This window comes from Neltuma alba, unplaced genomic scaffold (genome assembly GCF_004799145.2).
Source record: "Neltuma alba isolate B1F8T4 unplaced genomic scaffold, ASM479914v2 tig00013702_pilon, whole genome shotgun sequence".
Lineage (NCBI taxonomy): Eukaryota > Viridiplantae > Streptophyta > Magnoliopsida > Fabales > Fabaceae > Neltuma > Neltuma alba.
In genome coordinates, this window is record NW_021637863.1 from 1 (window position 1) to 23,667 (window position 23,667).

At 33.2% G+C, this 23,667-nt stretch overlaps 2 protein-coding genes and 1 long non-coding RNA gene across 4 annotated transcripts; 1 reads left to right on the top strand and 2 right to left on the bottom strand.

Annotated features, from left to right (window-relative positions):
- Nucleotides 1-8,913: 8,913 nt before the first annotated feature.
- Nucleotides 8,914-10,027, top strand: LOC114738878 (uncharacterized). Of its 2 annotated transcripts, none has more exons than XM_028926944.1 (2): nt 8,914-9,819; nt 9,915-10,027. In XM_028926944.1, exon 1 carries the CDS (start codon nt 8,926-8,928, stop codon nt 9,808-9,810), a length of 885 nt encoding a protein of 294 aa, XP_028782777.1. In that variant the 5' UTR covers nt 8,914-8,925; the 3' UTR covers nt 9,811-9,819; nt 9,915-10,027. The 2 variants fall into 2 exon arrangements, with proteins under 2 accessions (XP_028782777.1, XP_028782778.1); XM_028926945.1 differs by having other exon boundaries at nt 8,914-9,328; nt 9,704-10,027.
- An 842-nt stretch (nt 10,028-10,869) lies between these two features.
- On the bottom strand, nt 10,870-13,741 carry LOC114738876 (uncharacterized). The gene is made up of 5 exons (XM_028926943.1): nt 13,013-13,741; nt 12,882-12,977; nt 12,294-12,691; nt 11,464-11,533; nt 10,870-11,346 (listed from the first exon to the last, which is right to left on the bottom strand). Exons 1-5 carry the CDS (start codon nt 13,687-13,689, stop codon nt 11,283-11,285), a joined length of 1,305 nt encoding a protein of 434 aa, XP_028782776.1. The 5' UTR covers nt 13,690-13,741; the 3' UTR covers nt 10,870-11,282.
- Nucleotides 13,742-13,749: 8 nt separating this feature from the next.
- LOC114738877 (uncharacterized) lies at nt 13,750-15,641 on the bottom strand. The gene is made up of 2 exons (XR_003739563.1): nt 14,918-15,641; nt 13,750-13,828 (listed from the first exon to the last, which is right to left on the bottom strand). It is a non-coding gene; the product is annotated as an uncharacterized LOC114738877 (long non-coding RNA).
- Between the last annotated feature and the right edge of the window lie 8,026 nt (nt 15,642-23,667).

The window sequence follows — 23,667 nt, forward strand, 5'->3', positions numbered from 1 at the left end:
TGTTGTGTCTTATAGTGTCAGAAAGCAATTAATCAGATGTTGACAAATATTTGTACCATATTATTGTTCAATGCTGTACTCTATGTATGAAACATCGTGTATGTGTTTATCTATGATCAGTCTTAATGGAATCTGTTCCGTCTTAAAGTTTTTACAGCGTCTTCGATAAATTGATGTCAATGCAGAGTTAGAGACTCCGAGTAGTGAACACCAGTAGAGCATATATCAATTTATAGCAAACCCACTGTTAACATACTGTAATGCCACTAATTCCCTACCTCCACGCTTTTCAAGGAAAAATATATCTAGTTTAGATGAATTATGTTTACTGATGGTGATAATAATAACAAGCACTAACAAAAAGTTGACTTCAAAAAGTCACCGTTGAAACAGCCAAGTCGTTGCCATAGTGATTGTTTGAAAGTATAGTTTCAGTGTCGCTACAGAAAGAAGTCACCGCTGAAAGTATTAGCAAAGAAAATAAGACCATCAGTGGCTGGCCATCGACCGCCACCACGTCACTACTGGTCAGCCGCCATGTTACTCGCCACCTCATTTATGCCACATGTCTACACGTCGATGTATGACATCACCAATTGGATATTATCACCATAAATATGGCCCTTCTATGGTTTGAACTCTTGACCTCCTCCTTTTGCGTCCCTTCCTCTTGCCATTGAGCTGGAATGAATTTGGTAATAATTGTTGTAAAATCAAATACATATAATAGTAACAAATATTGAAATAAACTTTCAGTAGTGATACTAGCCTATTAGGAAGGAGAACCCATCAAACTTATAAACCCTATAATACTTGTGAGATTCCCCTATGTGGGACTCATAACAGAGCACCCCCTCGAGAGCCAACATCCCTGGTGGCTCTACTCTACGATACTTCACTTAGTCTTCTTACCGGTCACAACCTTCTATAGGTAGCCCTTTCTGGTTAGTTGATTCTCAATAAAAGACCAATGTGATGAGCATAAGCTCAAAGGGAAAGTCTATCCCAAACGATTAACCTACTAGGAATGAGAGTATATTAAACTTATAAACCCCATAACACTCATGAGATTCCAAGAATGTCACCATTGAAAGTGTCTTTTGACGGCGACAAAAAGCTATTATATTAAATATTGTTAAATACTAATACTATTATTAAATATTTATATTTAATTTTCTTATTTGATTAAAAATTTATTTATAAGATCCATTCTGTATAAAAAATATAATTCATACAATATAATTTGTTACATTTTTTATTTCTAGTTATTTAAGCTATTATATTATTTATTTTAATATTCACATTTATAATTATGAAATATGAAAATAGTATATAAAAATAATAAAATTTAATTATACATTTTATCATGATTATTTAAGTCTCTCACACACAAATAATTATAATATCTCACTTTCATACACACACTGATTTCTTCCTCCTTCCCCCTCTCTTACTCTCCCACATAACATATTATCTCTCTAACCCTCTCCTTCTCTCTCTTTAAACACAACATGTAAAAATACTTTATTTTGTCAGAACAAATCATATTAATGAATAAAATATTGTCTAAATATGATTTTTTTTACAAAAAACTTAAAATAATAATAAAAAGTTAAAATAGACTTTCCACTGAAACTACCCTTTAGTGGCAACCAAAATTTTGCTGCTGAAAGTGTCCTTCAGCAGTGACAATAATTGTCACCGCTAAAAGTCCATTTCAGCTGTGACATTAGGAGTCACCATTAAAAGTCTCACTTTTGAGTCACTGTTAAAAGGTGTCCCTAAAAGTCTTTTTTTTTTTTTTTGTAGTGAAGGAAGGGAGCTAATTAATAACGTACATCTTATCAAACTTGCTTCCGATACTGTGGTTTTTTTTTTTGTTTTCTTTTTTGACACCGTTTGATACTGTGATATGATATTTTTCAAAAGTCAGCTATGAATTGGTGACAAGTGCATATACTTTTATTGTAGTTCAGTACCAAATACATTTGTTATAACACTATATCAAATACCATATTAATATCAGTGAAGAGATCATGGAGAATGGTTTGATTAAAAACACAAAGAACACACTAAGCCTGTCAAAATTATGGCTTGGCGGTGATCGTGTTTTGCATTCAACTCCTAAACTACGAGTTCGAATCAAGGCAGTCTCACACAAAGCCCAAACTAAAAATTTAGAAATATAGAGTAATGAGTGCGGTTTTCCTTTTATATTTTAAAAGTAAAACAAAACTGAAGAGGATACTATTAATCTCTAGAATTTCATGTCATTTCAGCACTTTTTTCTTGTGTTTTATGCACTCTGAGATGTATTTATTTATATTTTGGCATTTATCCTTGTTATTTTTGAGCTTATAAAGTTTGTCACTTTTGCAAGGTTATTTTGTCTCAGAATTAAAGTTTCAAGCCACTTGGAAGTACTTTAGAAGGAACTAAAAATTAAGGCTTCTCAAAAATATTTTTGATGATCAAAGAAGAACAAATAGAGGCCAAATCATAGGTAGAACTCTTCATTATTTGAGTTAGAAGTATAAAATTTTTCAAAGGCAAAATGAGTTGCAGTGCAATTGACTTGGCTGCGGCCCAACTGAAACAGAGGCAAACCTTATATGACTATGTGAGGCCAAACCTGAGAGCTAGTTATATGATTTTGGGGTTTTCTTGTTGATTAATTTTCGATTCATGTTGGCTGGTAGTGGCTATTCTTTTCATTGATGGACGCTTGTGGTGGTGAGATCGGAGAAAATTTTTTTAGAGCATTTTGCTATTTTTCATATTATAAATACATTTTTCCATTCGAATCTATATCCCATTTCTATCATACCTTACATGTTTTAAAACCACACTTTCATCTCCTTTTCTACTTCCACTTTCACCTCCATCGAAATTTCTTTGTACCTAACAAGTCTTTTTAACTTTAGCAAGGGATCCTTGGCGTTCTATTGGTATTTTGAAATTTCATGGTTCTTGTTTGAAATTAAATTCTTCCTAGATGTTTTGATGGTAATGGATGATTGCAAGTTTGATCTGTACTTTTTTGTCGGAGTCGAGCCATTTATGAAAGTGGCGCAAGGAGGTTCCTTCAAAATAATGGGAGAAAAATTTGGATTTTTATATGACAAAGATAGGTAGGAAAATTCTTGCGAACTTCGTATTACAGTACTTATTTAACTTCATAGAGCATTTTTTGACAAATTGATATGGATTATTAGTTTATAGTAAAGCACACAATCGATCTTTTGACAGTGGTGCATTATTGAAATTTTAATATGTTTTCTTAATTGAATTGATCCATTTTGCGAAAGTGGCTACTCGCCTTTTAGAGATTCTCTGGAGAAATTTTTTCATTCTTTTGTTAATTTGATCCGACAAACAACACACCGGTGAACCGTCAATTGAGAGAATCGCGTATCACAAATCATGAAAAACGTTGCGGTGCTTTTTCTTTAAATAGAATATTGGAATAAGGAAAAACTATAATTAAATCATAGCTTTTCATTTGGGAGCTAGGTTAGGGTATTTATGACAATAAAATGGAATTCTAAAAGATAATTCTTGGGTGGCCAGGTGGGTAGTTATGAAGATCCACATCACAATCTTACTGTAACATTTTATAGCAAGCTTTTTTTATAAAAAAAAATACTTGAGCACTCTGAGTTATTTAAAGTTGAAAACATTTTGGGACAAGATCATTTTATATCTGAATCGGTTGCTGACGTATATTAGTGAAACGTCAACTGATTTCGTAAGCAGAATTCTAGAAAAAGTTGGTATCATATATTTGACATCCAGTTGGTAAATTACATTACTTTTATTTTTTTCGAAACAAAACATATGCATAAAATATTATGTTGTTTTTTTTTAATCAAAATTAAAGTTGGGTTTCTGTTCACCTTCCAATGTAACCACATGTACACGGATTGTTGACAAGTAATATAGGTAAGAAAAGTGTCGTTGTCATAAAAACTAAAACAAAAATGGATTGATTTTCAAAAACATGATTTTAATTAGGTTAAACTTAAAAATAAGCTTAAAAGTGATTGCAATTATAACGAAATATTTGAAAACAAATTAAGTTGAATTCAAAAAAACTAGACTGGAAATTCAAATTCATCATTAAAGGGACATAGGGTTGCTTCACCCTATTGTACTTCATAAAACCCAAATGGATTCCTCTTAGTTAGCTTAATAACAAAGTTTAAGTGCCTTAAGGTTCAAAATCAATTGATTAAGCTTTCTCAAGTCAAAGCTAATCTTTTAGAAAATCAAATTAACAAGTACAATCTCTCGTTTAATGTTGATTAAAGAAGCTCAATAATTTAGCAATGTTAGGTTAATAGGAATATCTCTACCCTACTAACAAATTAAACCATCCATTTACTTAAAAACTTCAAGTCTAACACATTTCTACCTACGTTCTACAGCCAAATGAACTCTCTCGAGCTCCATTCCACTGAACTAAACATCATAAATGGTGATCAAACACTTAGAAGCAACAGGCACAAGGTAAAATCAACACATAACGTTGTTAATCAGCAAAAAAAGAGAAATAAATCAGGTTTAATCCATACAATAGTTCAAAGCACTCCTAGAATAAAGAGTTTAACTACTCATAATCCAAAATGAACTAAAACTATATAGATACATCTTAGCCATATCATATTCAAAGTGGAAAAGAGAAGGAAGGCAGAAAAACCAAGTGGGAATTCTAAGAATCTTTTCAAGAATCCACTTCAGTGTTCCAAAACTCTTCCAAACCTCCTTCTCCCAAGTCCTAGCAGTATGAAATCGCCTTCCCTTTGGTCCAAAATGCCCAGCCATCGCATTTCTCCTTCCTTTTAACCTTAATAGCGTGTCAGTAATCAAAACACATAGCAGCAGATTTTCTTTATTCGCTGTGGATTGGCCGTGACGAAACCAATAGCAAATGGCCATAAATTCACCCCTCTTGGGCTGAATTTTTCTTTTGTTCACTGCAACATTGACTGCGGCGAACTAGCAGTGAATGCACTTGAAAATAGGAGTTTTCTGCATTGGTCTTTAAAGCTCTTCCATGCTTTGTTCCAACTACTCCACTCTTTAAGGTCTTCTAAACGGCTTCAAAGTGCTGGTATCCATCCTCCTGCTGAAAGGAAAAATGTGCAAGTTCTAAATAACTCAAAATAATCACAATTATCTTAGAAGTATCTCAAAGAGCTAGACTAAACACATTTTCCTCAATAGCTCTACTTGTATACACAATTTAACTCTAAAAACAGAAATTTAAGGAGGAAAATGTGCTAACAACTTATGAATTTATTGGAGTTGATAGCTGTTGATATATTTTCATTTTTACATATTTTTATTCCATATTTACAGTTGATTTTGAGTTTAATTCAATTTATTAGACATTATTATTTAATCATGAAAATTTCGGGATCAAATTGTAAATATTTTTATTTTCTAATGTTCATGAAGTTTAATATTTTTCATTACGTTTTATGTAAGATGAAATGAAATCGTTGATTTCATGATTGATTAAACTAGAAGATGTCAAGCATTCATTTTAGAGAAAATTATGAATTTTTAGTCTAATTTTTCCTCCAATTATCCTTTGACCTCGTTCTATTTTATTTTCTTTTCGAACTTTTCTTTTCCTTTATTTTCTCCTCTTGAAATGATAACAAATGTGCATTTTGTTTAACACGTTTTCGATTTTAGTACTTAGGCCTAAGATTTTATGTGTCACACACTACAAAAAAACAAACTTTAGGCGATGACTTTCGGCGACAACAAAAAAATCGCCGCTGAAAGTTGACTTTCAGCGGCGACACTTTTTTGTCACCACTGAAACTGAACTTTTAGCGATGACTTTTTTTGTCGCCGCTGAAAGTGAACCTTCAGCGGTGACTTTTTTGTCGCTGTCGAAAGTGTTTTCAGCGGCGACATTTAACTTCTAAAAGTCGCCGCTTAAAGTATCTTTCAGCAGCAACCTTTTTAGTCGCCACTGAAAGTTTTCAGCCACGGCTGCTACGGCAACGACTTTTTAGTGACAACTTGTCGCCGCTGAAAGTTAATTTTTTTGTAGTGACATGAATTAGTTAACGTTGCAATATACTTTCATGCTGTTATTTTAGGTCGTGTGGGCACTCGAAAAAGAGATTCAATGACTATGACTTGTTCTTGCACTCCAAAAGAGATCCAAAACTGTTGGCAAAAAACAAAAAACAAAAAACAAAACAAAACAAAAGAGGTCCAAAAGCAAAGAATACATAAAACAGGGGGAAGACAATTGAATGGGCAAATTTGACAATTTTTCAAGGAAATAAATCATTCTTTTTACCTTTTTCTTATATCGCTATATTCTTGTTGGCTCATTTTAATTTGTCTGGGCTCCCTTGGTCCAAAATTTCCTACCCTTGCTTCCCTTTCTTCTCCGTTCTCTCTAACCCTACGCCTCTTTCCTCTCCTTGGACAAGAGGGGTCGCATCTTTTTCTTCTTCTTTCCTCTCACGCCTACGTACATTTCATCTTGTTCATTTTATCTCTTCTCTCTTCTTCATTTTTCTATGGAAGACTAATAAGGAGCTTGGTGGGTGTCATGGATGAAGCTTGGGTTAGAGGATTGGAGCTTGACCATTCACTTGATGGCTAGGGACTTTTGTAAGTTTGTATTTAATTTTAATCTAGGTCTTAGATTGGATTGGATGTGGGTTTGCATTGTAATCATGTACAATTTAATGTTGATTAAACTTATGTTAAGGGTCCTGCATAGGTTAGTTGGTATCTTGAACTTAATTAATGTTACTTTTGTGTGATTTTCTTGGTTGATTAAGTTGGCTTAATTTCCAGAGATTATTTTGTCAAATTATCATTTGATTTAGTGGTCATATTTGCTCATTATAAGAGGCTCATGTTAATTAATTTGGTTTAGGGGTTTCTAACTACGTTAATTACATGTAACTTGTACCTAAGGGTCCTAAGGTCATTAATTACAATTGGATTCGCTCATTCACTTGAATCTCTCGGCCAAATTAACCATGTTTCCATCTGTTTGTTATCCATTTGTCCAAGTTCCTATTTAGTGCTAGTTTGCTTTATTTAAAAGTGTTTTACTCCTCTGGTTCTATTTATAGGGTAGAGAGAGAAGTTTTTTTTTGTCCTATTTATAAGTCACCTCATTAAATTTTCAGTGCAAATGTACTATTTTGTCCTTTATTTATTATAATGTAGATAGTTATTTCTTTTGAAAGGTGTATATATTGAATATGGGTGAAGTTGAAAATTTGTCATATTTTAATAGAAAGTTAATGTATTTTAAGGTTTTTCTTGGTATGCGTAAAATATGCTGGAAGTGCTTTATAAATAGGATTAGAATAGTTTATAGGGTAGAGAGAGAAGGTTTTTTTTTGTCCTATTTATAAGTCACCTCATTAAATTTTCAGCATGAATGTACTATTTTATTCTTTATTTATTATAGTGTAGGTAGTTATTTTTTTAAAAGGTGTATATATTGAAAATGGTTAAAGTTGAAAAATTGTTATATTTTAATAAAGAGTTAATGTATTTTAAGTTTTTTTTTGTCTATGTAAAATACGCTGAAAACCCCTGATAAATAAGACCAAAGAAGTCGTATTTAGCTGTTTTGATTGCATTTTAATTTCCTGCAACACCCAGTTTTAATTGCCTTCTTTCGTTTCAACACGTGGAAAACTATTCTTACATTAATTGCACTTACATTATTACCCTAGAAGATCTTTTGTTTAACATAGCATTTTTAGGTCCTTCGACAGGCTCGGTTAAACTAGACTAAAACCGGTAATAAAAGTTGAACCACACTGCCAATATCCCAACTGTTTCTGCATATATCTATATACACAGATAATTTCAATTAGGTCCCTAATTTTATGGGACGACGTAATGCCGGTTAAATTAATCCTTTAATTTAAGAAGATTTCCTTGAAATATCAAAAGACTCTAATGAAATTAAAAATTAAATTACATTTATTAAAATATTTTTCTTCTTTTTTCTTTAATAAAAACTTTTTCTCCCCAACATGATCATCGGTAGTGCGTTGATTAGAACTATTGCTAGTCGCCATCTCCTCCTCCTCCTTTTCCCTCTTCCTCTCCTGCTTCTCCTTATCCTCCTCCATCTCCTCCTCGTCCTCCTCCATAGAAGGAGAACAAAGAGGAGAAAAAGGCAGAAGAGTTACAGGATGAAGAACATCAGGAGGAGAGAAGAATCCAAACTTGGTTTCTGTCAATTAAATAGCTCTCCTACTCCTCCTCTTCTCCCTTCTTCCTCATGATGATGACATCATCCCCATCGTTTTTTTTTTTTTTTTTGCTTTTCTTGCCAAAACACCATCATCATTGTTATCAACATCTTTTTACAGCTCAATATATAAAATGGTAATGATCATAGACTTATTTTTTAAAAGGAGGGCAACAAATTAATAGATATATAAAATTATGAACGTAAATTTCCAATTTCTAAGCAATCATGATTTCTACGAATGAAATTCCTTTAGTTATATAGCCAGCCAAACATAATTATATTATAATAAAATTATAAAAGGTATATGTGCTTAATTAATTATATTGAAATGCCTAGTGCTATTCCTAAAAATCTGAGGAACTAAAGCAAACAGGGATAATATAACTTTAAAAATTCTTTGAGAGGTTCCATTATCCTTCACCTTGGATATGGCTGGATGTATTCGAATATATATTTTCATTAATGAAAAGTCCTCTTGCAATTATCAATAATTGAATGGAATTGAATTCTTCCTTAAGAAAAAAGTAATTCAAAAGTTATTCTTAAGGATTTATGCTAATTTTCACAGACTCGTTATATTCCATATTAATTGCCTAATTGCGTTCTTCATCCAGCATACCTCCCTCTCTCCTCTCTCCTCTCTCCTCTTCTCTTCCTTGAGAATGTTTCGCATGCTTAGGGGTTCCACTTGGGGCACAGCTCCTTTATTGCGCCCTAGCATGCCTAAAGACCCCACGGTTAAAGCCCAGCTCTACGCATGGTCAAGTGAAGAGTTCTTCAAAGAGTTCGCTCTTGTTTACTCTTCACGTTACGACCCATCACAAACTTGCGTTTCTTATTGTAGATTGAGTCGAAACAAGGTGCTTTTCACCCTCTCTGATTGCTTATGTGAAGGTAATCCAGTAAGAGTAGACATGGAACTCTCAACTCAGAGAGATAATCTCAATGGCCTTGTTATGTTTCGAGACGCTCGAGTTGATGAATCAAAAGGGAGCTTCATAGTACGAACAGCAGTACCAGGAGTGTCACTTTTAAGGTATCAAGATAAGTTTCGACAAAGAACAGGTCAGTTATGGTTGTATAGAATAACAAGAGACGTATGGGAAATTCAATTCAATACTGGCTTTTCTGGGGGCTTTGTTCTTTCATATTTCATTCGCATACTGTGTAATCCTTGGAAAGGCCTTGACGTGGATCTTGGTGGACCACACTGTGAGTTCCATGATTTTATCAGACGACCACTTGGTTTATGTAAGGTCGATCATGTACAAGGTATGCCTCCGCACGATGTTATGAAACAGGTAAGAGTAGTTCATCAGCAGATGATGATCAGTACCGAGGTGAGAGAAGAGGGGCAAGGTGGCAACAACTTTAATGATAATGGCGGGGCTTCTCATATTGCAACAACACAGAACAATACTAATGCTATTCTGAATGCAGGACAGACTCATGGTAATTTCAATGGCGCTAACTTCAGAGACTGTCATATTACTATTGATTCGAAGGCGCTTCAGTTGAAGGGTTTTAATAATTTTCATAGTTCCTAGGTTCTTCATGTGAGTCTCTTCTTTTAATATTGAAAACCAATTAAATAGGAGTTGTAAGTTCCTCACTGTGAATTCTGATACGCTCGATTTGTATGTATTTTTAGGACGGTTTTCTTTCATCTTACTATACGCTGTTAGGATGAGTCTGGAAACAATCGAAGAAGAGATTGATATTGGATTATTATCTTATAACTATCACACAGCACGATGGGAAAAATTTTAAGGTTTTTTACTGATAGAATTTTCTGATGCAAATATTCTTATACCGGATAAAAGTATTGTCAAATTCAATTGAAATAACCCTTTTTATGTGACTTCTTTCCTAAGTTTCCAGATTTCAAACTCTTAACCTTATTTAAGAGAAACCGAGTTTTACTTCTATTCAACCAACCGATTAGTAAAATTTTTAATATTTTAGGATGGGACATCCAAGAAAGCACACATAATTATTTACATCCACACATCAATAAACGTACCACATTAAAAAGTAAACATCAATAGATTGAATAATAGGTTAAGATGCAAATTTATCTCAAAATTTTTACTTAGAAACAATAGGTATTCAGAAGTTTAAAATATTTCCTGCCGTCAAAAAAACAAACGTTGACTATTAAAATAATAACGTTGACCGTTAACATTTTTAACAAAAAAAGTAACATTACTGTAATTTTAAACTTTCACGACAAATTTGCTCCTAAAAATACTTCTAAATACCTAGCACTTCTGAATAAAAACTCTCAGAGTAAACTTGTACCTTAACCCTTGAATATTTTATAAAATTGTAGGAAGAATGAAGAAGGTAAAGGAACTACATGCATAAGTAAACTGTTAACATCTTGCAAATGAAATCTGTATTACCTCTTTTCAAATGCTATACACGTACCTTTTGTTTATTGAAGCATTGGTACATTATGGAATATGCAAAAGAAAGAAAAATTGGACACGTTTTTCCCCCAAATTATTCCAATCTGAAAATGGGATACACACATATATACATACATATACATACACATATATGAACCAGGAGGAGACCATTCCACATGCAGCGAATACTGTGACTTGTTGACAATGTTTTTCTTAAATAAATACTGGAAACCATTCATTCACTACCAATAGGACAAAGACATCGACTGGTCGACAATTCAAAAGTTTCTAAACTTAGCTTTTGAAGGGGAGGGACGCGTATCTTTCTCGTCCACATTGTGAATAGCCGGCCCAGGCTGAGCCACGTCATATCAGCAATGGATCTGAATTTGCAGATGTTTATACACACAGCATATTGCTTCAATATCATAATTTTTTAAGCGAGTTTTCCCTTCCTGAACTTACAAAGATAACCTGTTACGATTCCACCTAAAGAGGGAAATCTCAATTGACAAGAATCAAGTGTTGCTAAAACTAGCTCAGCAGTCCTGATGAAGCATTGAAATGGTACAATGACATATTTTGCATAGATCCCACAAGGTCAGAAATCAACTTCGACGAAACTTGGGCCACACAGCGAGTACTCCTGGTCTCATCTCTTCAAAACGGTATCTGCAGAGTAACATCATTAAATTAAAGTGAGAAGAAAATGAGGAGGTACAAAGAAGCAAGGTGAACTAGATTCCAATGGTACATGGTATGTCCTCTGTAGAAAGAAAGATATCTCACCCATTTTCATTAAGGAAACTTCTCACAGCTGTTGGAAGAGCAGCTTGTCCTCGACTATGATTACCAATACCTGACGAAATGATAGGTAATTAACTGATCCATCCAATGGACATAAAGTTACTAGTCCAGTAATTAAGGAAGTTGACAGTTTACATAAAACAAATCAATCCACTGCCATGGGAATCATAGCACCAACAAAACAAAGTAATAAAAATTACATCATCACTTGTACAGATGGGAAAAAAGATTTATTCATTTTTCTGTTTTTTTCCCCTTCCTTCAGACTACCGATTTTCACTCACTGAGTATCATTTCTATCCTGCTTCCTAAATCCCCGTGGTGGTCTTCTATAGAATTAAATTTTCTAATTTCATTTGTCATGGAATTTATAAGCTGTGACATGCATACTAATGCAACAAAAATACTTTTAGCAGCCCAGAGTTGATGTTTTCTTTAGCCAATAACAAGCACGAGAATCAATAGGACCATTAAGGAAAATCATTCCCCTAGAGACAGTGGCAAGTGATAAGAAGAGATGTATTTTCAGCCAATTCAAGGCTGGCTGACTGGGCAGTGGGCAATTTCGTTGGAAAGGGCAAATAACCCTTCAATAAAACAAGATAACTAAAATACAGAACAACATAAGTTAGACGTAATAAATTATTTCTCCAACACTTGTGCATCTTTCAAGGCTATAAAGGTTGACATGTTGCTTGGTATCAACAGAGGTAAAAAGTAATTCCCAGGGCCTTCTTAGGCTATTAGCTAATACCCAGATAAGCACAAACATATATTCGAAAAGTTGTCCATAGTGAAAAAGGTAAAGATACCTGTTATGACTTCCAAAGCTGATGACCTAAGCCTTACAGGCGCCTGCTTTTTATCTAAATTTCGCTTATCCATGCTATTAACTGAGCCAGAAGTCAAATCTACAACCCCATCCTTATCCTTCACTCCATTTGAACCTTTTAAGAATCCCTGGCTTTCAATTCTATGCAGATATTCTTGCAAGGCTTCAATAGCTTCTGATGCATGAAGACCATGCAAATCCAATCTCCATATATCATTTTCACTATTCCTGATACTAAAAATTTCTTTGGCAGCCTTAGCATTAAGTCTTTGAGCAGTAAGCAAGTTCTCTTGGGCCTTCATTGAGTGCTGCCGAGCAGAAAAATGATCACCTCTCAGAAAAGCATTAGTGGCTCCCTTTGAGTGTCGGGATGCTGACCTGTAAAACAAATATAATATATTACCTTAGGGTCTTGTCGAAGGTTGACCAAACAAAGTACAAGTAAGATATGCTGTATAAACACCACATAGTTAGCCAAATACTGACCCCAGGATACAGAAAATTTTAATACGCAACAGACAATTTTCAAGGACATCTCAGGGGTAAAGGAATGAGCCAACATTCATACCTCATCACTTGCAATGCATTCATTCGATGACTTAAATAAACATCATCCTCTTCCCACTCAGGCTCAACAGGAACAGAGTTCAAGAGACCAGTATTGAATCTCAAGTTTTCATGGCCAGAGAAGCTTTGGACTAGGGAAGTATTTCCACCTTCATGGTCTTCGTCATAGTCTTTGTGATGACCAGAATGAGTAGAACCAAAAGGAGCAAGGTCCGTTGGATTTTCTGAAGCGAGGCCTTTATTTGCCTTATCACATGGAATATCAGCCAAAGCAGCTGATCGAGGAACAATTGATTCATTTTGATCTTCAGAATTGACTGCAGAAGCCATAATATGTTCTTCAAAGTTGACTGAAGAACCATTGCTTCCAAAAATGTTGAGGCCTTAGAAATATCATTACTCACAGTAGCCAACACATCTTCAATCAAGCTATTTTCAGCCCAACAATGTTGCTCTTTGAGCTTCTTTATGGCTAAAGTAGCATCTTTCAGAGGAACAGCACTACGATGATTGCCACCAGAGTCACCGCTTAAAAACATAGTTTTGTTATTCCCATTCTCTTTCGCAGCTGGAAAATTATTAGAAGGAAGGAGGACTGAAGAAAATGACTTGACCAGAGCGTGGTTATTCCTGAGCAACTTCTCACCCTGAGGCAAAGAATTGCGTATGCTTGCTATAGCCGGGAATGGGTCCTGGGCAACTTCAGATTCAAGACCCTGTTTCTGTCTCTGCTTGAAATCAAAAGCAGCCCAACCAGAAGATTGACCCTTAGCCTGCGACATCTTCTTGAGGGAAGATCTGGCTGACATGGTCAGTTTTTAACCGTAAAATAGTAGACAGACAGTCGTTTCAACTGCTTTCGCTTTTAGCACTATAGAACTTATGTAAAAGACACCAGAGCCCAGTATAAGATGACAAAAGACCCGATGTGCAAACTTTCCAAGTAAACTGTGAAAAATCGAAACACACAGTATATAAATAATCATTCTCAAGCAACAGTAGAAATATAAAATAACGATATGGAGTCACACATCAGATGCAACAAGACTTAATTTAAACTGGTTCATTTCATTGGGTATAAAAGAACATAAAGAAGAATGAGAATTTTCTGGTTGTCAGTTTAAAGGAAGCATAGTACAATAGTGCCAATGACATCAAAAATCAAACTTTCTGGTTCTTTCAACTCAATTCAAACAAACACAAATTTTAATTAATATAATTTGACTTCTTGATGCAGAACACAGCAAGAAATCAAATAGAAGTTCAGGAAGTTAAAAGGAAAGAACAGAACTCTAGTTAAAAAAAAAAAAAATCGAATTTTAGTCTCAAGTTTGATAAATCCAAATAGAAAGAAACGCTTAGAAATTTTGAACCTTTAAGATAACAATTAATTTAACCTTTGATATGACCCAAATAACCCTCACTCACAAGTATTTAACTAATTACCGCCCATATCATAAATTCCCATTTTACTTGTAAATACAAACCATAATTATAGTGCTCCTAATATCCATAACTATTCCTCATCATTTTCCACTGTTAGGGAAAACTCAACCCTGAGTTCTGAAGCAAGAAAGTAGCAGAAAGATTCAACTTGAAAAAAAGTACACCTAATGGAAGCTATAGATCCTTTTCTTTTCGGCGTATCAGGGGGGAACAAAATGGAAGCTATAGATGAGTTAACAAGAAATGCAATTTTTGACTCTCAAAAGTTGTTGAAGCATCTTTCATTCCTTCGACTAGCCATAACTATTGGTTCAAGTAGGCATTTTCCGCTCCAATGCGCCTAAAAAAGTTGAATGACTTGAGCTTTTCCCAATAAGTGGGAAATAATCAGAAATGGCTAGATAACCTAATATGACTTGGTAGCTTAAGGAATCTATGATATGGATAATAAATGGTCATATTATATAATTGAAGAATAATAGCAAAATCAATAAATTATTATTATATGACTTTACCATAGTTTATAACAAGAGTATAACAACATAAAAATCAATTATTGCTTTAACACTGGTTAGATTATTGAATTATTACCGACTGGCCGATATTGTTAGTAGGTTTTGTTTTCCCTTTTGTCTCTCTAAACTCTGCCCAGTACCCTTTCTCCTCTCTGGAATCTGTTCCTGCAGAGTATATCACTCCCCTCATCTGATAGGCTTTGTGATGTTAAAAATGATGCTTTATTCATTATAACAGGATCTAGCTACAACAGAGACAGTATATTTTCAGTGCGTTCAAAATCAACTAAATTTCAGTTTAGTAAATATAAAGAAACTGGTTTATAACGACCCCTTCAAGACATGAAGTAGGTAGCATAATCAGAAGCTTTAGATACTCGAAAAAATTTCAATCGATGCTCAGAAACCAAATCTGCTTTTCCTTCTCATTTTCCTCTGCATAGAATTCACCTATGCATCAAGCAAAACTTAATTTTTAAAAGGGAAAGGGAACTGACCGAGGAACACAAAAGGATACCTTCCTGAAAAATCAAACAAGAGAGCAAGCTATAAATTACTTGGGAAGACCAAACCGTAGAAACCGTAACCAAGGAATCAATCGATCAAGGGGTTGAAATATCGATGGAACCAGAAAATCAGATGCTTGTTGCCCGTAGAAATTTGCGATCACACCCACTTCAATCGAATCAATTTTGCAGCTGAAATCCATAAATCAGCTTGTGGAGATCGCACACAAACAAAAAGGATTAAGAATCAGAGCAAAGAGAAGGAAGCAGAATGATCGAGATCAGATATCAGAAATCCCCTTATGCCTGCGGCTGAGGAAGAATCATAAAACGAAACGGAAAGTTCAAGGAGGCTCTATGAATTTACGAATTCGCCCTCAGGCGTTGACTGGGTTTTTCATTTTCAAATTTTTTTTTTTGGGGGATACAATTCTTTTTTTCCTTTTTCTTTTTGAGATTCCCCTGCCTTATTTCTTTAGTTAAATATATCCTCAAGATTCCAGGGAATAGGAACTAACTGCCAAATCTTTTTGTGTCGCTTTTCTCTACTGGGGGGCTAGATTACTTTCTATAGAATTTAGTCATTATTCATGGAACATTTAAGATTATTTTAATAAAAGGAGAACATATAAAATTAAGTGACTACTTTAGCCGTCTTTTTTTTTGTTTTATTTATAAGTTTCAAATTTTAAAAAAGTATAGTTTATTTTATAAACTTCAATTTTGGTTTATCTTAATATTTAATACGATTTTTTAATATTATCTTTAATTATTTTTCTCTTATTACATTTTCTCACATATTCTCTTTATTTTTTTCTCATTTATTATAAGGGTATATTTGAAAACAAAAACAAATTTCTAATCTATTTATTATTTTTAATTAATTTTAACTAATTATTTATTATTCTTAAATTAGTTATTTAAAAATTATAATAAGAACATGACGGAGAATCATGCATGGCCTAAACATCTGTTGGGCCAAAGGATATGGGAACATTGTCTTATTTTCTAGTTGTGTAGAGGCCGTTCTGACAAAAACAAAAAGAAAATAATTGTGATACTTCTTATCCTTTAGAGATACTATATCCGAATAATGTCTTATAACTAAAGTCGGAGGTAATTTTATTGAGGATAATAGGATGTTATTTTATAGGATTGGCAGCTTCTAATTAACTATATTTTCAGAAAAATTTTAGGTTTGGTGATTTTTTTTTTCTTACTAGTCTTCATGTACTATCGAAAAAATTTTTTGTACTCTTCCTGCTCTTAAACAAGAGGAGGAGGTTGATGAAGCAAACTAGTTTTAGATTGTTGTTGTGATGTCTTCCTTTTGTTAAATACATTTTCTATTAAAAAATTAATATACAAGTTCCTACAGTCTCATGTTACAATTGGATTAATGTTACTATGTGAATATAAATAAAATTAAAATAAACCAAATAACAAATTAAGGTTAAAGTGCACAAATATTTTAAAGTACTGAATATGCAAAAAAAAATATTTTAAGATACTGGAGGCACTTAAAAAATTTATTCAGAATATTGGATGTACCAGAAAAAATACTTAAAGTTGTTATATCCACCTTAATCCAACAAATTATATGCAGACGCCAGGAAATAAACCAACCGCGCATATCTAAGGAGGAGGAGGAGACAAATGTCTGATTAAAGAATTCCATGATCAAAGACAACACATTGTCTTGAAGAACAAAAGTTGGAGTGAGTGACAAGGAGGGTGGCTCAAGAAGATGACAGATTGAAGAGCTTGCAGGCGTCGTTCACTTTTGGCGTCATCCGCACACAATCCTTCATCATCCTCGTCATTGTCCTTGGTTTTTCCAGAAGGAGGGGTGATGGGATGAAATAGTCAGATAATAGAATTCCAGAAAAGCAGAACTCAATTCCTTAAGTGGACGATGGAACCGATTTCCAAAATGTTTGGATTAATGACGCCCATTGTCATTGGAGCTCTGATCGGTAGTGTCTATCCAAACACTCCTGGGGGATTGCCACGAAAGGCCCTTATGCCCCGTTTGGTATGATGGAATTGGGGATCATGGAAATAGAATTGAAGGTGGAATTCAAATTTTAGCCTGTTTGGTATGCTAGATTTTAATTCCACATGGAGCCCAATTCCACCAAAAAGCCCAGAATTGGCTTCCACCACTTGACCCATGGAATTCTAAAAAATTCCATGGAATTAAGATTTTTGACATTTCTGCCATTCATATTTTTTCAGTCATCCTTCGACTATAATCCCAACAGCAACCTTGACCTCCATTATCACCTGACAGATTGGAAAACAAGGGTGCCATGATTGTGGATATGAGTCTTCAATCTTCATATTCGCCGGTAATGGTGCAAGCGAACGACGGCACCACCTCCACCATTCTCCATTGTGCGTCAGCATTGAAGTCACAGAAATCTCAAAACAAAGCTTCATTGATCTTTTGAAGCTGAATTCACTGTTGACTCACCGATTGTCGGCGGCAAACCACTTTTTTCTTCTAAATCAGGCTTCCATCGATCCTTATTGTCCTTATTGTGCCCTTTTTTCTCTTCCTCCAAATACCTGGATAGATTCATTAGGGGCTTCTACATCTGCCTTTCATTTTTCTAGCGGAGATAGATGGCAATTTCAGGCTTCTTTGTAGACACGATTCTTTTTTGGGTTCCTTCCTATGCTTTGATATTTTTAGCCCTCATTCTCCATAAAATCTAGCTTAGTGGATGATTTTTGTGAACAAGACGAAGGATTAGGATTTTTTTAAAAATTTAATTTAAGAGGGTATTTTGGTCTTTCTATATAAAAATTAGATCTCATTTCCACACCATACCAAACATACTTTTAAACCTCATTTCTATTTCCATATCTATCTCCATATCCATTTCTATTTCCATTTTCATTTCCATCGAAATCAATTCCAATGTACCAAACAGGCCCTTAGAATAGAGCCTTGAAACCTGACAGAGATGATCAGGGACCTTTTTGGAGTAGTTAAATCTAGGACACCACTCAAAAGTCTGCTGAGAACATGCCTCATTTGTAACCTAGCAATAGATCTTGATATTGAGCTTTGCCGATTATTCCAACTCTGAAAAGACCCTTCAGATTTAAACTTTTTTAATTAATTATTTTTGAATAAAAAATTATTTTTAAAAATGATAGTTAATATATTTTTTTATTTTAAATTCTACATCTGGTAAAATAATTACTTAAAAAATAAAAAAATAAAATCTTAATGATTCATATTTTATGAGGTTTGAGCACCCATTACTATCACTCTTAATAAGCACTCAAAGCTCATTCACTTTAAACTAATGAAATTTGATCCGAACAGTTCAAACTTAATATTGATAATTAATTATTTTTAAATAAAAAATAATAGTTAAGAAATTATCTTTTATTTTAAATTCTAAATTTATTAACATAATTATTTTTAAAAAATAAAAAAACATTGAATCTGGACCAAGGAAATCAGCTTTTTGGGGCACCCAAATCAATCCGCATTGGATAATGGACCATATTAATTGTAGTGCATGGCTCAACTATCGCATTAATGATAGTCGCACATCCCAGATTGCACGTGAGGCTCATTTGTCTAAAACTCCCTCTTCCATAGAAGATGAATATTTTGGGGCCAAAACTAATTTCAACAAAGATTTATCAGTTGCCCACAAAGTTTTATTAATTAAAATCCTCTATTTTCCGAAGCCCCACGCCACCCAAACTCCTTGAATAACAAATTTTGTCCCCCGCTAGGAGATACATCCTCCTGTGACAATCACCAAGACCGTAAAAGAAATCTGCAATTTTCATATCAATTTTGTGCGCAACAGACACTAGAAGCTTATAAAAGTCAGAGGGTGCACCAATATAACAATAATAAAGTTTTATCTCACTAAGTAGGGTTGATTACATAAATCGCATGATACTTACTATTGGGATTTATTAAAGACCAAATCTTTAAATAGATTATTAATCGAAGAATTGTGCTCAGTAATCATCAAAGAAGTAATAGACTTAATTAATTAAAGTAAATCTCCCAGCTTGTGAAGGCAAGTTAGCTTGCCACTGGAAATGTATTCTAAGAATACACCACCTGCTTCTGCAATGATTTTAATTTGACATCCCCACTACAAGAAAACATACTTTTTACCTTCCCTATTCATGTCTATTTATGAAAATGGAAGAGAAAAAAGTGAGTATTCTTGTCTTCAGTAAACGAGAAATTCTCGTCTGTTTTATTAAAACAGAGAGAAGTTGGCTCCTTCCTGTTTGTTACTAATAAAACAGGCGGCAGTTGCGTCTCCGCCGATGCTGTAGCGTTTCTATCTCAACGAGGAAGAGCTAGCCGTCGTTCTCCCTCTCCAGTTCGGCGACTCCAATGAACAAAGAAGGTCATCGTTCTCCCTCTGCAGCTCGGCGATCTGCCTCTCCCTTCTTTGATAGCACTGCGTACTGAATAAGGTAAGTTGACAAGCAATCTTCCTCCTTTTGGTCATTCTACTTGTGCTACAACAGAATGTGGGTTTGTGGTTGCTGCTGAATCTTGAATTGTATTTACAAAGTTTTAAACTTGTATATGTTGATTGGGTAATAGATTCGCAGATGGAGAAGTTTGTTAAACTTGTTTGAAAATTCATGCACACAAGGCGTTTGTCAAAATGTCTAAGAAAGAGTTTTCATATATTAGTATGGCATTACAATGATAGTATAATTATTATGATCTTGAAAGGTTTATTTAATAGCAAATTGATATTTTTTTGGATGTATTATCTCAAAAAGAAAGAAGCTTTAGCAAAAAAAATTTCCAAAATGAGTAAACTTGAAAATTGTGGTTGGGATTGTAAAGTTAAAAAAGCAAGTTTTTTTATATTTTGGATTGCTTTAAATTGTTGGATTAAATAATTGACCTTAATCAATTGGACAAAATTATTATCATTAGTCTTGAATTTGCATTATTTTTGTTTGAATTAAGTTGAACTAGATTAAAGAGCTAAAATTAGTGTTAAATTGAATTGGTTTGAATTGTTTGAGTTGGATTTGCTAATTGCTTTATTTTTATTAGGATTAAGTTGAATTAGATTAAATTGATGAATTTAATCATAAATTCAAAATTTCCTGTTGAATTTAGTTTTGAATTGGTTTGATTTTGTTAGAATTTAACTGAATTGTATTAAATTGTCATCATTAGTTTTGAATTGTTTGACTGTTTTTTTTTCCCATAAATTGAATTGAATTAATCTTAAATCATTCAAAATACCTTGTTGAATTTAGTTTTGAATTGGTTTGATTTTGTTGGAATTTAATGGAATTGTATTAAAGTGCCATCAATAATTTTGAATTGTTTGACTGTTTTTTTTTTCCTAAATTGAATTGAATTACTCTTAAATCGTTCAAAAATCCTTATTGAATTTAGTCTTGAATTAAATGTTTCAAAATTTATTAGTTAGTAATGCAATGGATTATAGTTAAATGAATGGTTTGAGAACAAGAGAGGAATATGGTATGGTGAAGTAGAACAATTTATTGAATTTGCTGAAAGAAATGCTCCTAGCAAAAACAGAATGTATTTTAGCCTGTATGTTAAGTGTTTAAATGAGAGTCGACTGAGTATTGATGATATTAGGGATTACATGCTTCACGGTGATATAAATCTTCGATACACAAGTTGAATATGGTATGGTGAAGTAGAAACAAGTTCAGTACTTGAAGAAAAAAAAGTTATAGATGACGTAAATGATAGAATGAGCGATATGATTTGTGATGTAAGGGTAGAGTTCTTTGCACAATCACATACAAATGATAGCTTGCAGAGTGATACAGAGATACCTTTGTATCCTGGAAGTTCTAAGTATACATGTCTGACAGTTATTTTATATATAAATTTGCATTATCATTTTCTTGTGATTTGCAGTGTGCTAAGCAACGAGGTCAATAGAGTGCAAATATTACATTGTCCATTACATGTTTGAAATTATTAAGAGTGGATGTATTAAAAAATTTGACGAGGTAAGTAAATATAATTTTAGTTTAGTAATAGTTGTTGAATTTTTAAATTGAATTGTTACTTATTTTATTTTCTTCATATGTTTAAATTTGTTCATTTGTCAATTTACAAATTTTTGATAATGACTGCTCATACACTGTTGATGATATTGACTTTATCTAAGACCTTTTGACACAGCAACTGCTTCAAAAATAGTAGTCTAGGGATTAATAAAGTTTATGTTTAGAGATAATAGGTTATCATCAATTTTGACTTTTGCAATTTGTTCTTTTTGATTAAGTATTTATTGTGTTAATATATTGATGAAATCATGATCTTAATATATGTTGGCTGAAAATATTGACTGGTTTAAATGTTTTTACTATTTCAAGTGGAAAGTGGCTGTTGTGGTTGTATGGGAAGTGATATTCAGGAAGTGAATTTTTTTTTTTAAAAAAAAAAACAAGCACATTCACGTCTGTTTCAAGAAAATAGTAATAAATGGGAAAACTTTCTACTTCTATTCCAAAACAAACGTAAATAACATAATTTTTCTCCTCTGTCTGCAACAAAAGTAAAAAGTGAGTACTTTTTGCATCCCTTCTTTTCATGTCCCTTTCAAAACAAAAGTAAAAAATCATCCAAAACAGAAGTAAAAAGTCTTTATTGTAGTAGTGCTCTTATGAAGGTATTCTGAAAAGGAGAAATAAGACATTGAGGTTGGGTCGCAACCTGTTACATATCACTAGCTTATTAGCTTATTATTGGCCTGAAGTCATTGAAAGAATTGAACGTCCTTATTTTTAGGAATCAAAGTAAATAAAAGTTCTGTTTATAGGATGTGGTAAATTCTGATTCATGAAAAAACCACTGAAACACCACCCCCACCCCCGAGCATTCTCTTGCAAAATATGCCATAATATTGTTGGAAAAAAAAAAATGGATTGAAGCCATCAAGTCCCCCAAAGCACCATTTCAGATTTCACTGATTTAATAGCACCCTGTACTTCCTCAATGCTCAATGGTTTTGACAAACTTGAGATATAATCATGTGCAAGAGTTGGAAGGATAACATCATTCAATTGAATAAGAATGTCTTCTTTGGAAATTGAATCAGATAATGAGAACCTTTGAGAAAAGTGATGGGCTGCCAAATTCGAAATATTCGTTTCCCGTGAAACTAACCCAATAACCATTTTTATAATTTTTCGAGGTAAATCTAACACTTTAGAGTATTTTATCAGTGTTTAGCATTTTAAATATTTTGTAATGCATCCAATATTATGAAGTATTTTTTTAGATGCATACGGTTTGTTGAAAGATTTTGTGATATAATTTTTCTCTTAAAGTATTAATTTTTTCAAAAATAATTGTGCTATTTTAACTTAATCATTAACTCTTCAAAAAAAAAACTCCGTTACATAAATATATATTAAGTACCATATAATATTTTTTTAGAGTGATAAAAGCATGTGAAAAAATATTTTAAAATGTTAGATCAATTACAAATTATTTTAAAATACTAAATATGACTGAAAAAATATTTTTAGGGTGGCAGATGCGTTATAAAGTGCTTTAAGATACCGAACATGCCAAACAAAATACTTTCTGTTCCTACACGCGCTTTAACTTTTGAAAATGAAAGATAAGAATTAAAAATTGCCGATATGACGTGGGACCCACATTTCTCTGTCCCGTTTTTTGATCTTTTTTTGCCAGCCTCTGTCACATTCTATCACATTACCTAGCTTATATAAAAGCATATTATTTCGACCCATCATGTCATAAACCATGGCTTTTATATATGGATATATAGATTTAAATATACCTATATATAGATCAAATTTAAATTATACATTGTACCAAAAACTTAAATTAAATTATTTTTGCCAATAAATTAAATTAAATTTTACACTATTCATTGTATTTTTATTCAAACATGTAACTATTTCGTATTCATAATTGGGGTCTTGTAGTTAATGACACCAAACTTACTGGTCAAAATGTGTTAATGACGCCAAACACCTTTTCTATGAGTCTTTTTGGAATGTGAGATTTTGAATTAGAAATCTCCTTAGAGGATATATCGGTTCATGAGTTGCGGCAAACAAAAGAAAAAACTTCTTTTTTTTAAAAAAAAAATTATCTGACTAGTAAATTAATATATCAAATAGTGGACAAGAAAATTAATTTATCAAATAATTAAAAACTTGCCACTTTACGTGAGGGTGAATGTTGAGTGATGAATCGATGAAAACACGAGGAATGGTCCCATGAATTCCCTATATAAGTCTGCCTACATTCACCTCTCTGAACCATAAACGGGAA